This window comes from Uranotaenia lowii, chromosome 3 (genome assembly GCF_029784155.1).
Source record: "Uranotaenia lowii strain MFRU-FL chromosome 3, ASM2978415v1, whole genome shotgun sequence".
Taxonomy (NCBI): Eukaryota; Metazoa; Arthropoda; class Insecta; order Diptera; family Culicidae; genus Uranotaenia; species Uranotaenia lowii.
Window position 1 is genome coordinate 276,174,317 of NC_073693.1, and position 14,866 is coordinate 276,189,182.

The 14,866-nt window shown below is 35.5% G+C and overlaps 1 protein-coding gene across 1 annotated transcript in view; it reads left to right on the plus strand.

Annotated features, from left to right (window-relative positions):
• Positions 1 to 14,866, plus strand: part of LOC129756435 (neuropeptide SIFamide receptor-like) — a 328,841-nt gene that overhangs the window by 62,532 nt on the left and 251,443 nt on the right. Inside the window, exon 3 of the mRNA XM_055753311.1 lies at positions 11,535 to 11,974. Within this exon, the coding sequence (XP_055609286.1) occupies positions 11,585 to 11,974 (390 nt within the window). The 5' untranslated portion in view covers positions 11,535 to 11,584. The remainder of the gene's footprint in view (positions 1 to 11,534; positions 11,975 to 14,866) is intronic.

The following is a 14,866-nucleotide window of genomic DNA, read 5'->3' on the forward strand; positions in this document are numbered from 1 at the left end:
TAGCATTTTTTTTAGTTTTTACTTGAAAAAAAAAATTGACTCATCACAAAAAACCATTGTAATTAAAAATCCGACAAAAAAAATCAAAAAAATCGGTTAAAAAGTTCAGCTTTTATCTTCCATTTCTAAAACTGTGTTTATTTAAGGAACATGCTAAGAAACCCGTTCAATTTGGACATATTTCGAAAAGAATGGGATTTACTAAAAAAATTTGGAGTTAGAAAACTCAATTATCACTTAGTAGGCTTGCGTTGAACTGACATCACGTCTCTAATTTTCGTCCGATTTTTTCTCCCTATAACGAGAAGTAAAGACGTTGAAAATTCATACGTAACTGAAAAAGTATCGGAAATAACTAGTTCCCTAGCAGCTCCAATCATCCGGTTTTGTGGGCCGTCGGTGCCGCTCGGGGCAAGCCAAGGTGATTAGCCCGATTTATTACCGGGCAACCAAGGAATCAACGTGGTACGAAACATCCGACTCCCAACTGGTTCTGGTACCCTGGAAGTACGGCCGTTGGACTTGCGGCTCCCACGAGTGGGCAGCGGGAAAGACCTTCCCGAATCCAATCCGAGAACGAAGTGCGTGTACGATCCATCCGAACCCAACCCAATTCGAGGACGAGGTACGTGTAGGATCAAAGTTGAAGGTAATCGTTGCAATCGTAAGTTAACATTTCATTTTTCCATTTCCCTGTTCTTCTTTTTTCTTTGTTTCCCGCTATAACAATTGGTATTAATTTTGTGATTGCAAACTGGCGAATATTTTCGCCGGATGGCCAAATATGGATGTTGAAGGGAAGGAGCTAGAAGATGTTGCTTTTTCAGCCTCTTCATCAGCCCTAGCCAGCGATGAAGAGGTTCCGGATCTTCCTGAGTCTTCTGACTCTGTGAACGGTTGCTTCATCCCGGTTAAAAGCCGGAAAAGAAACCGTTATGAAAGGAATGCTCATTCACCGTTGCTTTTTGCAGGTCCGCAGCTTGTAGAAAAAGGTGCCTCACAAATATCTATTTCTTTGGGAGCTTATCCAAAAGCGAACCAAAACCTTATGGGTCCTTTAGGGCAAAAATCATCGAAAGAAAATCTATCTTCATTTGTAGAAACCTGCGACAATAAAACACCGCGCATTCGTCAGTATCCTCTTGGCGAGGGTAAAAAATATGTGGTTTACTTTCGGCCAAAAGCGGGAAACATGTTGAACCGTATTAAAATTGCCAAAGATTTGGATAGACGTCACACGGGTATAGAAACAGTTCGATGAATTAATAACAACAAAATTGCTATTGTCGTTAACAATGCCAAAAGTGCTAACAGCATTGTTATGGACACTTTATTTTCTTCAATTTATCGTGTTTGGATCCCTGCTCATATTGTTGAAATTGACGGAGTGGTGACAGAGGATTCTCTTAGCATGGAAGATCTTGTTGGTGTTAAAGGTTTCTTCCGAAAACCAGGGCTTCCATCTATCGATGTTATTGAATACCGACAATTGCACACAGTAAATATGGAAGGGGAAAAGAGATCATTTATACCTTCATCATCATTTCGCTTGACTTGGAGGTTCAGCTCTACCGGATTTCATTATGGTCGGAAAACTGCGCTTACCAGTTCGTTTGTTTCGACCAAAAGTAATGAACTGCTCAAACTGTCAGCAGCTTGGACATACAGCGATTCGTTGTAGTAATAAACCTAAATGCTCAAAGTGCGGTGGACATCATGAGAATAATCAATGTGATCAATTAACTGACAAATGTTTCCACTGTGGAGGGAGTCAACATGTTCTGGTGGAATGCCTCAAGTATTTGGAACGTTCTACCAAGCTTAAACAAAGCTTGATGAAACGTTCCAAACGATCGTTTGCAGATATCGTTAAAACCGCCGAGCAAAATCGTTACGAGGTTTTAACCGATGACTCAGGCGAGGAGGATAGCGCAGGATCAGTAGAGGACAATTATATTTCCCAGGAAAGACAACGAGCTCAGAAGAGAAAAATAATTTCCAAAAATGTGGTCCCCAAAAAGATTACCCGAAATCTAAATGATAAAACCAACAGACTTCCATCTAACCAAACTATTCCCCCAACTTACAATAATCCTCAATACAACAAAAAATTTCCAACCCCTGATTTTTCTGCTTCAAAACTCCAGAAAACCTCATCCAGATTTCCCCAATCCATTCCTTCTTCACCTTCAAATTCGACTGAGCTTATAACTCTTTCGTCTTTGATCAAGTTGATATCAGAGTTTTTTGATCTTCCAGATTCTATCACTAGAATTTTTAAACACCTGTTTCCCTTAGTGCAAACAATTTGCACGTGTATCGCTTCGAAGTGGCCACTTTTAAGCGAGATAATTGATTTTAATGCTTAATCAAAGAACATCTATACCGGGAATAAAAATTCTTCAATGGAATTGCAGGAGTTTTATGCCCCGTTGCGACTCATTCCAACATCTTATAGCAAACCTTGACTGCGACGCATTTGCTCTCTCAGAAACATGGCTTTCTCGTGAGACAAAAGTCAACATTCGAGGGTTTAACATCGTTAGGTTAGATAGAGCAGATTCTTATGGTTATTCTTATACCTTTTATAGAGCTCAGGTTCCATTTTTTCCCGGTTTAGAAGTTGTTGCGTGTCAAGTCCAAATCAGAGGGGAAGACTTTTGCATAGCATCCGTTTACATTAGCCCCAGTGCAAGTATTTCTAAAAAACAGTTTTCTGATGTTATTGAATCACTGCCTGAACCAAGACTTCTTCTTGGGGACTTTAATTCTCATGGCACAGAATGGGGCGAAGCAGAGGATGATTCTAGAGCTTATCTGATATATGATATTTGTGACACTTATCATATGACAATTTTAAATACTGGTGAGATAACGAGATTACCGAAACCTCCGAATAGACCTAGTCGAATAGACCTTTCACTCTGCTCGACAACCTTAGCTCTAGATTGTACCTGGGAAGTATTTCAAGATCCTCATGGAAGTGATCATTTACCGATACTGGTCGTAATCCATAAACAAACTCAACGGGACAGTCCAATTGAGACAGCGTATGATCTAACACGTAACATCGATTGGAAGAAATACACGGAGTGTGTTTCTGAGCGATTGAATGGGGTAGGTGAAACGGGTCCTTTCGATGAGTATACTTTCCTCGTTTCTTCTATTTATGATAGCGCAGTGCAAGCTCAAACAAAACCTTTGCGTTCCACAGTAAAGAGAAGACCATCTGCACCTTGGTGGGATAATGAATGTACCGATATTTATAAATCTAAAACCGAAGCCTTTAGGATATTCCGGAAGTATGGCTTCATAGTAGATTTCAATCGATATCAAGCTCTGGAACGTCGACTCAAACGTGTATGTTCTAAGAAAAAACAGGGTTATTGGAGACATTTTGTTGAAGGTTTGACGCCAGATACAGCAATGAGCACGCTTTGGAGAACGGCAAGGAACTTACGAAATCACGTTCCACTTCCAAATAAAGCTTAGTTCTTTTAGAAATGGGACAGTTACGAATGCCTGTATCTCAAAAACTATTCGTTTGAACGAAATAGTTTCTATGAAGAAAATGAAGGTAATGTTATGATCTTTCATGAAAAAATTTGAAAAAAAATATTTACTGTTTTTTGTTAAGGAAATTTCTACTTTATTTTTGGTATCTCCCATTGGCCGGCGCACACTTTTCTCAGTCATGGTATTGATCAGTTTCTTCAACTTATACTTCGTAAAATCTATATTTTAGGTGGCTTCACCTTCCTTCTTCAATTTCTGATACTTTTCGGTCCAATACTTCTCTTTTAAAAGAAACTGGAAGCATTTCAGTGAATATACAGTTGTTTCGAAATGAACAAATTTGATTATTTTTGATCACATTTTTTAACGTTTTTTTTTTGTACCGGTTTAACAGCTTAAGAGCTTTGGAACTATCAAAAAATGGTTGTTTGAGGTTGGGTTTCAATGAGTCATCACTAGGCAACACTTTCAGCTTATCGGAGAAAATTGTTTTGGACATTTCAGCGATCTACCCTTAGTTTTTCGTTTATTGAAAATTAAAAAGGCTGGTATGAGACTTGACTTCCTTGATGACCCTTAACCGTTGTTGCCGATCATGTGCTTCACTCCAATACTTGATTTGAACTTTGTGGACATTATTGACAGTGTTTGCATACTTATCCACCACAAAAACTCAGTAATTCTTTGAATAATCAACGGTTTTGTCAGCTATCAATTTGATAATGACGAATTTTAAAGGAAACTGTGCAAAATTATTTTTTTCTTTTTCTCTTGCATCGTACATATCTCAAAAACGAGTAAATTTTAAATTTTGAAAAAAATAGGTCGAATAGTACTTTTTACAGGCAACAAAATGCTGTCAAAATTTTTAATATCCAATAACTAGTTAACGAGCTATTAGCAAATGAAAGTGTCCCATTTCTAAAAGAACTAAGCTTTAATGCAGTTGAACATTCGGAGAGGTGGGCCCATCACTTTGTTAAAAAAGTTTGCCCAGACTCAGTTCAACCTAGCATAAGGTTATACGATTCAGTTGATGACGTAAGAGATTCTGAGTTTTCAATTATTGAATTTTCAATAGCATTGCTCTCGTGCAATAATAGCTCTCCTGGACTAGATGGTATTAAATTCAGTTTACTAAAAAATTTGCCAGATATCGCCAAGAGACGCTTATTGAAATTATTTAACAAGCTTCTAGAACAAAACCTCGTTCCTACGGAATGGAGGCAAGTAAAAATGATCGCGACTCAAAAACCTGGTAAACCTGCAACGGATCACAACTCTTACCGACCAATATCAATGCTCTCTTGTTTAAGGAAGCTTATGGAGAAAATGATCTTGAATAGATTAAATGCCTGGGCTGAAAACAATAATCTCCTTTCACCCACCCAATTCGGGTTTCGTAGAGGTAAAGGTACTCTAGATTGTCTAGGTTTATTGACAACAGAGGCACAGATAGCATTCGAAAGCAAAAAAGAAATGGCATCGGTTTTCTTAGATATCAAAGGCGCTTTTGACAATGTTGCAATATCTGTTCTTTCTGAGAAGCTGAATCAATGTGGTCTCTCCAAGACTTAACAACTTTCTAGCTAATTTACTTTCTGAAAAGTGTATGCACTTTAACTATGGAACATCAAATATAAGCCGAACAAGTTACATGGGTGTTCCACAGGGTTCATGCCTTAGTCCTTTCCTTTACAATATGTACATTAGTAACATCGATGATTGTGTCAAAGGATCTTGTAAACTTTTGCAACTAGCTGACGATGCTGTTGTTTCAATAATTGGATCAAAAGATATGCAAACGCCCCTTCAAGACACTCTGAATTGTTTATCCAACTGGGCATTGCAACTCGGCATTGAATTTTCTGCAGAAAAAACCAAACTAGTGGTTTTTTCTCGGAAACATAAACCATCTTCACTTAAACTTTATCTCTTGGGCGAGGTTGTAACTCATGCATTCTCTCATAAATATCTTGGAGTCTACTTCGACTCCAAATGCAAATGGAGAACCCATATTGATTATTTAATCCAGAAATGTCAACCGAGAATAAACTTCTTAAGAACTATAACTGGGACATGGTGGGGAGCAGCAGGAATATGGTAGCAGGAATATGGTAGTTTTTGCTTTAAAGATGCTGCTGAAACGCACTTAAAAAAATTGGAGAGGATTCAATACAAATGCATTCGTATATCACTTGGCAGTATGCATTCAACGCATGTCAAAAGTTTGGAGGTATTGGCAGGAGTACTTCCCCTGAAATGTCGATTTCTTGAGCTTTCTCTAAGGTTTCTGATCCGTTCAAAAATTAAAAACATTCAAATTATAAACAATTTTGAAAAATTGCTTGGCTTCAAACAGCAATCAAGGTTTGTTAGAGTTTATCACAGATTTTTGACATTAAACATAACACCATTCGATTACACTGATCATAGTAATACCATAGCTACGGAAAGAGAGCACGTTTTCTTTGACCTTTCTATGAGAAATGAAATTAATAATTTACCAAAACACATGAAACGGTCAGTCATACCCGGTCTATTTAGTAATAAATACAGTCAAATCGATCCACGTTACATGTTCTACACTGATGGCTCAAGCATTGATGGAGGAATCGGATTCGGGATTGTGAATACTATTTATAACGAATTCCACAAACTTGCAGAGCCAGCTTCAGTATATGTTGCTGAGTTAGCTGCAATCAATCGAGCTCTGGAGCTTATCGAAGAGTTGCCAGCGAATCACTTTTTTATTTTCACTGACAGTCTTAGTTCGATCGAATCCATTAAGAACATCAATTTTGTTAACCGTCAAGCGTATTTCGTTCTACAGATACGGAAAAGGCTGACAGATCTAGGGTTAAAGCTGTTCAAGATCTCGCTAGTATGGGTTCCCGCACACTGTTTAATTCCTGGGAACGAACTTGCCGATGAATTGGCAAAAAAAGGAGCAACAGATGGTACCTTTTTTGAACGTTTTATTGCATACCACGAGTACTTCGCAATCGCCCATGAAATGGCTATGAGCGAATGGCAGAGTTCATGGGACGAAAGCGAAAAAGGAAGGTTTCATTATTCAATTCACCCTAAAGTTAAAACAAAAGCTTGGTTCAAGGGATTGGACTTGACAAGAGATTTTATCCGTGTGATGTCTCGGATTATGTCGAATCATTACAGATCAAATGTACATCATTTTCGTATAAATATGTCGGACACAAACATTTGCGGTTGTGGAAAATCTTATGACGACATCGACCATGTCGTGTGGGTTTGTCCTCAACATATGAATGCCAGATCGAAGTTTTTAGCTTCCCTCCACCATTATGGGAAAAATACGGATACACCAATTCGGGATATTTTGGCCCGACAGGACCTTGAGTACATGAAGCTGTTGTACGATTTCATAAAATCAAGCAAAATTCAGTTGTGATGAGCATTTCTGACGCAATTCAGGTCGTCGATTGAAGGAAATCCACAAAACAATTTCTTCAACTCTGGAACTTCAGCATCTATATTATCAAAAAGTTAATTCCTATTGAACAAACCTTTCCTCATCCTTTCCTACTTTCTTTCCTATCAAATCTTGTTTGCTTGCGTTTTCACGATTGCTTAAGCTTTGCTCTACGAGCTTCATCGATGGTTCCCACTGTGCAACATCAGCCGATCGAGGACAGCTTTCCACGGCAAGTTGGAACGCCTAGCGTTAGAAGCGGTCTTATTGGAGGTTGGCGATAAATGGAAGAGTGGATCGAATCGTTAACCAAGAAAAGGTTTCCCATCTGAAAGATGTAAAATATCACTCGGCTCCTTAGGCTTTACTGCAAATGAGCCTTCGAAAGAAAAATAAATGATTGAATTAAAAAAAAAAACTCAATTATGTGTATGATTAAAGCTAAGATGATCCGTTACATTATTAATTTTTTTGTAGTTGTGATAAGACGAAAATAACGTCACAAACAGTCAAAATCAAACGGTATGTTAACATTAGGTACACATGCTAAATTAGGAACACCCACCCTACTTGTATGTTCTTATTTTCAAATGTCTCGGACTTAATATTTAACATAAATAATGAGCCACCGGCCGTGGCTTAGAGGATAGCGTTTAAGTTTTCTAAGCCAGAGGTCATGAGATCGAGTCTCGGTCACGGCATACATAGTACTCTTTCTGTGGGTGGGTGGTTTTAGCATAATTAAGATGCTAGCCATAATATCATTGAAAGAGTTACGCTTTAGTCTCAAGTAGAATTAAGATCTCTTCAAAGAAACATGAAATTCACTGAGGTTCTATAGGTGTGTGTTCGTTTAAAAAAAAATAAATCTCTTTTTGCTTATTGAAGGTGAATGAATCTGCTATCAATCATCTCTACTCTGTTATTGCGTTTGAACAAAAAATAGTATTGCAAGGCAGAAAATACATTTTTTATCATTTAATATCGTGACGTTGTGATAGAAAAAATGATTAAAAATGCCTTTTTTTTGAGAAAAAAAAATTGTTTTATTGACTGCTTCAGACTCGATGGTAACATTTAAAAAATTTAATTTTCCATAGGCTTTAAATTTTAATTCTGAACAAGGATTTGAAGGGTTTTTTTTTATCAAAATTGAAAATTGAAGAAGTTATGGTTATTTTACTACAGTAGTATTTTTTGAACAATGTACGAATCGCAGTGTACTAATCTTAGTAAAGAAAAAATTAAACATAATAAATTGCTCCCGCTCCAATCTTAATTTGATCATTAGCATACCAGAAGGTCACATGCCAAATTGCAGTAAGATCTGATTATGAGGAAGGGTTACTTGAGCTTGAGCCTAAAGCGGGAATCGAATGTTAAGGTATTTTGCTCGAAAGAAGGAAAATATACTGGTTTTTCATAAATAACGTTTTTCTTCATTGACTGATTGCTTTTTTATGAATATTTTACCTAAAGCCTAAATAAGGACAAATATTTCACCCAAAGTCTGCTATACGATTGGACTTGCAACAAAAATGTTAATGAAGTTCAAAGTTCGGCCGCAAATTGTTGCCTAAAACGCAATTCGTATAATGTACTCATTGCGTGTTAGACGCCAATATGCAAAAAAAATATAATCTTTGAACTTTTTTGTTGCAAGCCCCATCGTGTTGTAGACTATGGGTGGAATATTTGTTCTTATTGAGGCATTAAATAAAATATTCACAAAAAGCTATAAGTCAATGAAGAAAAAGATATCTTCTTCCCTCGAGCGACATACTTTCATTCACGCTTGAGTCTCAAGTAATCCCTCCCCATTTTCAGATCTAACTGCAATTTGGCATGTAACTTACCAGAAGAAGTTGATGATCAACTTTAGCTTGGAGCGATGGAGATTTATCAAGTTTATTTTTATTTTTTTTTTTTTGGCTAAGATTAGTATACTGCGTTCGTTAAATTATTCAAAACCATTTCAAATCTTTGTTTTGAACTGACATCATGGCCGTAGGAACGGGGGGGGGGGGGGGGGTTGTGGGAGTTAAACCATGACGGCCTAGAAAGGCAAGCGAAGTATTCCACTCTGCACTAAAAATTTGATATTTTTAATCAAATTTTGATCATTGAGTAAGGTTATTCAAGAGTAACAATCTTGACTCATAGATAATGCCAAAAACTTATTACGGGCTCAAATTTCTGCTGCAATTTTCGAAGTTTTCTTTCTTGTTGATTAAAACTCGTTTCTGAACATTTAATTTTACATGAAATTGAAATCATTCCAGAGGCTTTGGTTCCATATAATAAAATTTTTAATTGCATTTTTTTTTTCGTATCCATTTTTGGTTATCGGTCCGAATCACCATTTTAAATCTTTCACATTTGGTTTTGCATTTCATTCAAAATTTGATTCTTGTTTTTTTTTTAACTCGTTTTTATTTTTCATACTTAGATAATAATTTTCCAAACATGAAAAAAAAGAAGAAACCATCCTGAGTTTATCTTTGATATTCAATAGAAGTTCTAAACTCCATTCTTTGAAATCTTATTTAAAAAAAGGATCTTATGCAAATTTCAAAAATTAAAAAGCTTCAGAAACAGACACGAATGCCGCAAATGTGGTAAAGTTTCTCAAATAAACAAAAAAAAGCTTCAAAATGGCAATTCTTAATTCTGAAATGGTTTTTTTTTTTGTAAATTTTAAAAATCGTATAGAAATTCGGAAACAGATCACATTCTAAGTTCAGGTGCAGAATTAGGATTTAGAATTAATATTCAAAATTCAGATTCAGATTCTGCACGTAAATGAGTTTAACAATCAAGATAAAATTATCAAGATGACTTTTTCGTTGGGAAATTCAAACTGCAGAAATTCGCATTATTATAACTTTGGGTTGTTAGTTACAATACAAAATTTTAAATTTTTCACCAAGTCATTTTTAATACATGATTCTTGTCATTTTTAATGCATGATTCTTCAGAAATTTACAAATTTAAAGTAAAATTTGAGTTTATTTTGCCATTTTTAAATGAAAAAATACTTGTTTCTACAGGGTGCACCATAAGGATGTATCAGATTTCACCTTCGAATAACCCAGCCAAGCTAGATGAAAACACACGTAGTAGAATACGCCATAGTTTCATAGAAATCGCTGTTTTTGATGCAAACATGGAAAACTAAAATTGATGTATCTCGCTTGGATACTAGTGAATACAGACGATTGTACCTGCATCATTTAGACGAATTCTTTGACTTTAATTTGCATCTAAAGCGGGCTGCCCGATGTTGCCCGGTATTTGAAAAATTAGGCGTGAAAAAGAACTATTTACGGTAAATTTTTCCACATAGCTCTGCTGTATCACATTTTAAAAATTTGAAATTTCCCACAAAGTGGTGTAGTTCTACAAATCAAACAACTTTGTCGAACATATTGTTAAGCATGAAATTCACTGAAAAAAGTTATTATTAAAAAACTGGTTTTTGGAGGTTAAGTTTCTTATTTAGCCTATAGCTTAGAGAGAAATTAGTTTAAAAATTTGACATCTGAGACAAAGTTATAGGAAATTTAATTTTTAACAAGTTTGTCGAAAGCATCAATGAGCTAAAACCTAGAATAGAGAAGTTTGAAATTTTATCTCACTTGTAGGGGGATTAATCAGAAAAAAAGTATTTTTTAAATATAGAGCTGATTTACTGAAAAATTTCTCTGAAGACACAAATAACCTAAAATGTGAACTAAAAAAGTTATAAGCAACGATCACGTTTTTCGCATTTTTGACCACTGTGCTATGAGGCGATTCTTCCTACGGCCCTGACTGACACCTAAGGTTTATAGAAAGTCAGAATTTTTAAAATATTACCATCGAGTCTAAAACTTTCGTTAAATCGAAATGTTCTCTAAAAAATGCATTTTTTATCATTTTTTCTATCACGACTGAAATAATATCAACAAAACTGTTGATCATATGCAAAAATAAACTTCAGATAGCCAATTAATTCACCAACCAATTAACCGATAACCAATTTATTCACCTATTACATGCAATCTTTGTTAATTTATTGTCATTTATGCATTTGGGCTTAAAATATAGGAAAATAAACAAAGATTAAATACTTACTTTTTTATTTCGATTGTAGTCGTTTTACCATCTTTGTGGCATTGGCGACTTTATATCAATGTGGCAATTGGTGGACTGAAAAACTTATCCCAACTGTGTTCGATATTTATTTACTTCTGGTCTCGAACTCGCGGACATCGGCTCAGAAGGCAACGGACTTGCCAACTGAACTTTATCGCAAGCCCATGAAAATTTCTAGTTTAGTGTTGTTTTCTTAGTTTATGCATCTCAGTTTTTTCTTCCATTTATGCTCGCTTTGGTAATATCTGTTCCAAACACCATGAATTTGTTCATGAAAACAACCCAAATCGTGCTTTATAAAGTGTTACTAGAAAATTTTCACAATAACACAAAAAATTATGTCATGGAACATGAAAAACCTTTTTTTTTTTGATAAAAATAAAGTTCAGTCATTAACTCAGTTTCTTCTTCTCATTCACCCTTTGTCCAGTCGGAGCTGATAATCTTCCGGAACAAAACAGTCGTAAAAGTTAGATAATAATGGAACCCACTTCAGCTGCCAGCCTCTTCGTTCCGACATTTTCACCTGTCCTCGGGAACAACTCGTCAACAACAACGACGGGGACGACGACGACGGTGCTGGCCACTTCTCTCCTGACAGCCCTTCTGTCGACGCTTTCGACCGTTGGCCCTCCGGGGTCCTACCCTGAACCCGGATCAACGACGACGTCGATGGATGCCGTCAATTTCAGTAGTAGCAGCAACACTTTCGGTGATTACGACCAATATGGTGGCACCGAATTGGAACTTCCGACAGCAGAGCCCTACCGGTGTGATCCGACGTTTATGGACAGTTTTAACTGCACCGTCAAGGAGTATCTGGAGTATGCCCGAGGTCCGCAGCAATTGCCCCTCACGATGGCGCTTATGGTGAGTACCAAAATATCTGTCTGCCCACTTGCTTACTTACTTGTACTTGAAGCTTTTTCCCGGTACCAGCAGGTACCTGCCTATCACTGCTTCAATGTTTTCGTTCCTACCCTGGGGGGCTTTGACGAAAGTTTCCTGATTGCTTCTTTTGGTTACCTACCTACCTACCAGTTTCTGAAACTTTCATTGACAGGTTTTATTCTTGGCTCCGGAAGTTTCTAAGGCTTGGTAGGAAAAATTTTGCCGGCTGTAATGAAATACGAAATCATCATCTAGGAAGATTGGTTTGAAGTAAATAACCAGAAAACAATTTCACGTAAGACCTGGTTGAAAATTTAAAAGAGAATTGTATTTCGTTAACTTTTTTCATTAGTTTTGAAGCCGAACAAATGGGCAATTAAACCAGCCAATCATTGAAAGTTTATTTTTCAAAGTTTAAAATGCTTTAATCAATTTGAATTAATAATAATAAATGAATAAATAATAGAAAAATAAAATGTTAAGCTTTAAAAGACTTGAGCACTCTAAATCCAGAATAAGTTTTTCCAAATATTTCAAGACTGTTGTAACAAATTGACGCGTGTTCTGATTGGATTTCAAATGACAGATTAGTGTAGGGTTGCCACCCCATGTTCCTCTTTTTTTCAAAGTTCTCCTGCTGTTTGATGCGTTCTTCTTAAAACAAACCTTGAGGGCGGGGACTACAGAGACTTGCATAGCAAATAATTTGTATATTTGGCAATAACTTCTCGAGACCAATCGATCCTATCCTAACCCCTCGGATATCGAAGTGTATTTCGGAAATTTACGCTTGGTTATTCTATCATTTTGTTGTTGTCAAAAAATGTAATGAAAATCAGCTAAATGCAAGTTTTTTAGTTCAAATTTTTGGGAGTTGACGTACAATATTTCAACGAAAATTCGACTTTTGATTTTTTTTTTTTTTAATCAAACTGTATTTAATACCACAAAACAACTTTTGCTGAAAAATCACCATGAATTTATAAAAATGAAGCACACATATGTCATGTTGTAAATCTTCTATGGAACGAATCATAATATAAACGGGGTAGAATTCATAAAATTTTGAACGAATTTTTGCATACAAAAATCATATTTACCTATTTTTTATCCAAGTGGCAGAGCAAAGTGTTTAATCGTTTGTGAGTTATTGCAGTTTGAATGAAAGATATTCCAAAAGTCAAATTTCCATAGAATTGTTGTACATATTTCAAGTTTCAAATATTTGAGATGCGTCTTATGCCGGCAGATAATAAATCAAAAAAAAAATAAAATCTAAAAAAATTTAAGACAAATTGTCATTAATGTACGGTACTGTTAGTTATTAATTTGTACAAGTTGTTGAATATCTTGAAAACAATCCTCTTGATAAAACACCGACCACTTAGCTAAAAAAAACCATCGGTTCTTTGTTCATTCCCAAGTAACACCGATAGTTTTATTAGACTGTTCAAGCCCCCTATAAAACCAAAACTTTATCTAGTAGCCTGCTATAAAACTTTAAATGTTTCTTGGGATTATGCAATGCTGAATATTGGTACCGCTCTAATGTCAATTCTTGCAAATCAGTTTACTATTTGCTGTCGTCAATTTACAACGAATTATGGGGGCTGAGCGATTTGATTTCAATTGCAAAACCAATTTATATAAATCAGATTAGTTTGAAAACATATTTCTAATTATATTTCAAAATTTTCTGTTGAATTTTATGATTTTGATAGAAACAAACATTACCAGGTTCGTTTATAAAAGAAACACGTTGAGGCGATCACTAAGTACGTCTATCAATATGGTAGATTGCGCCAATAATTTATTTAACTTCGTGATTTCTAAATCAAATTTCTCAAAAAATTGTTTTAAAAGTGACAAATTAGTGATAGAAATCGGTAAATACCGTGTAAATACACCGATTTTTGAGCAATCTTTTGACCAAGAATCTGTTTATACTGAATACCAATTTTTGGCAAAACATACCTATTTCATAACGATTTTTGAGATTTTGGTACAAAATATAATATATATTTCAGTTTAAGCAAGACTATCGAAAATTTTTGTTAAATAAAAGACCTTAAAATGATATTTGGTGTCAGCTACACTTGACTACACTTGGAGATTTCCCACGCACTATTATAAAAAAAAGTGTAGCTATCACACAACCCAAAAAATCTACTGTGTTTGCTGAACAACTGAAGTAATTCTCCAGTTCACACTTTCAGATGGGACATTTTCGAGTCCTCCCTTTTATCTTCTAATATGTGTGGTGAATCTACTTAGCTGAATAATTCTGCTGAATCAAATCAATCGATGGATTCCCTTTATTCAACCACGAAATTCTTTGACCGTGATTTTTTTTTCCGGCCCTATGCACCGGAGAATCGACGCGGGATCATAAAAAAGTTAGTTGATTTTTTTATGTCTTTTATGATAAGTGAACGTGTTTCAATATTTCAATGAAATAACTCTCAAATATTAAAGGAAAGAAGCCTTTTTGTATGTTTGAAGACAAGTCCATGAACAAAGTGCTAACTTTTCGTTGGAATTAGGAAATATTTTTTTATGGAGAATGTTGGAAAACTGTTGTTTTCTATAACCTATTCTATAATATTTATAATTGCGCCTAGGTAGCCGGCGAAGTTAATCTTCATCTGTGGTTAATCTAATGAAGTCAAATATTTAAGAATTTTCAGAATTTTGAAAACACAAAAAATGTACATTCATTACGTAATAAACAATCACAGATCACACCTAAAAGGAATCATGTGCTGGTAGATAACTTGAAGAGTTTTTTATATTGAAAAATATGATTCTAATCATATAACATATAATCCTGTAAAACCCAATGAGTAAAATGTACTCAATGCGTGTCAAAAC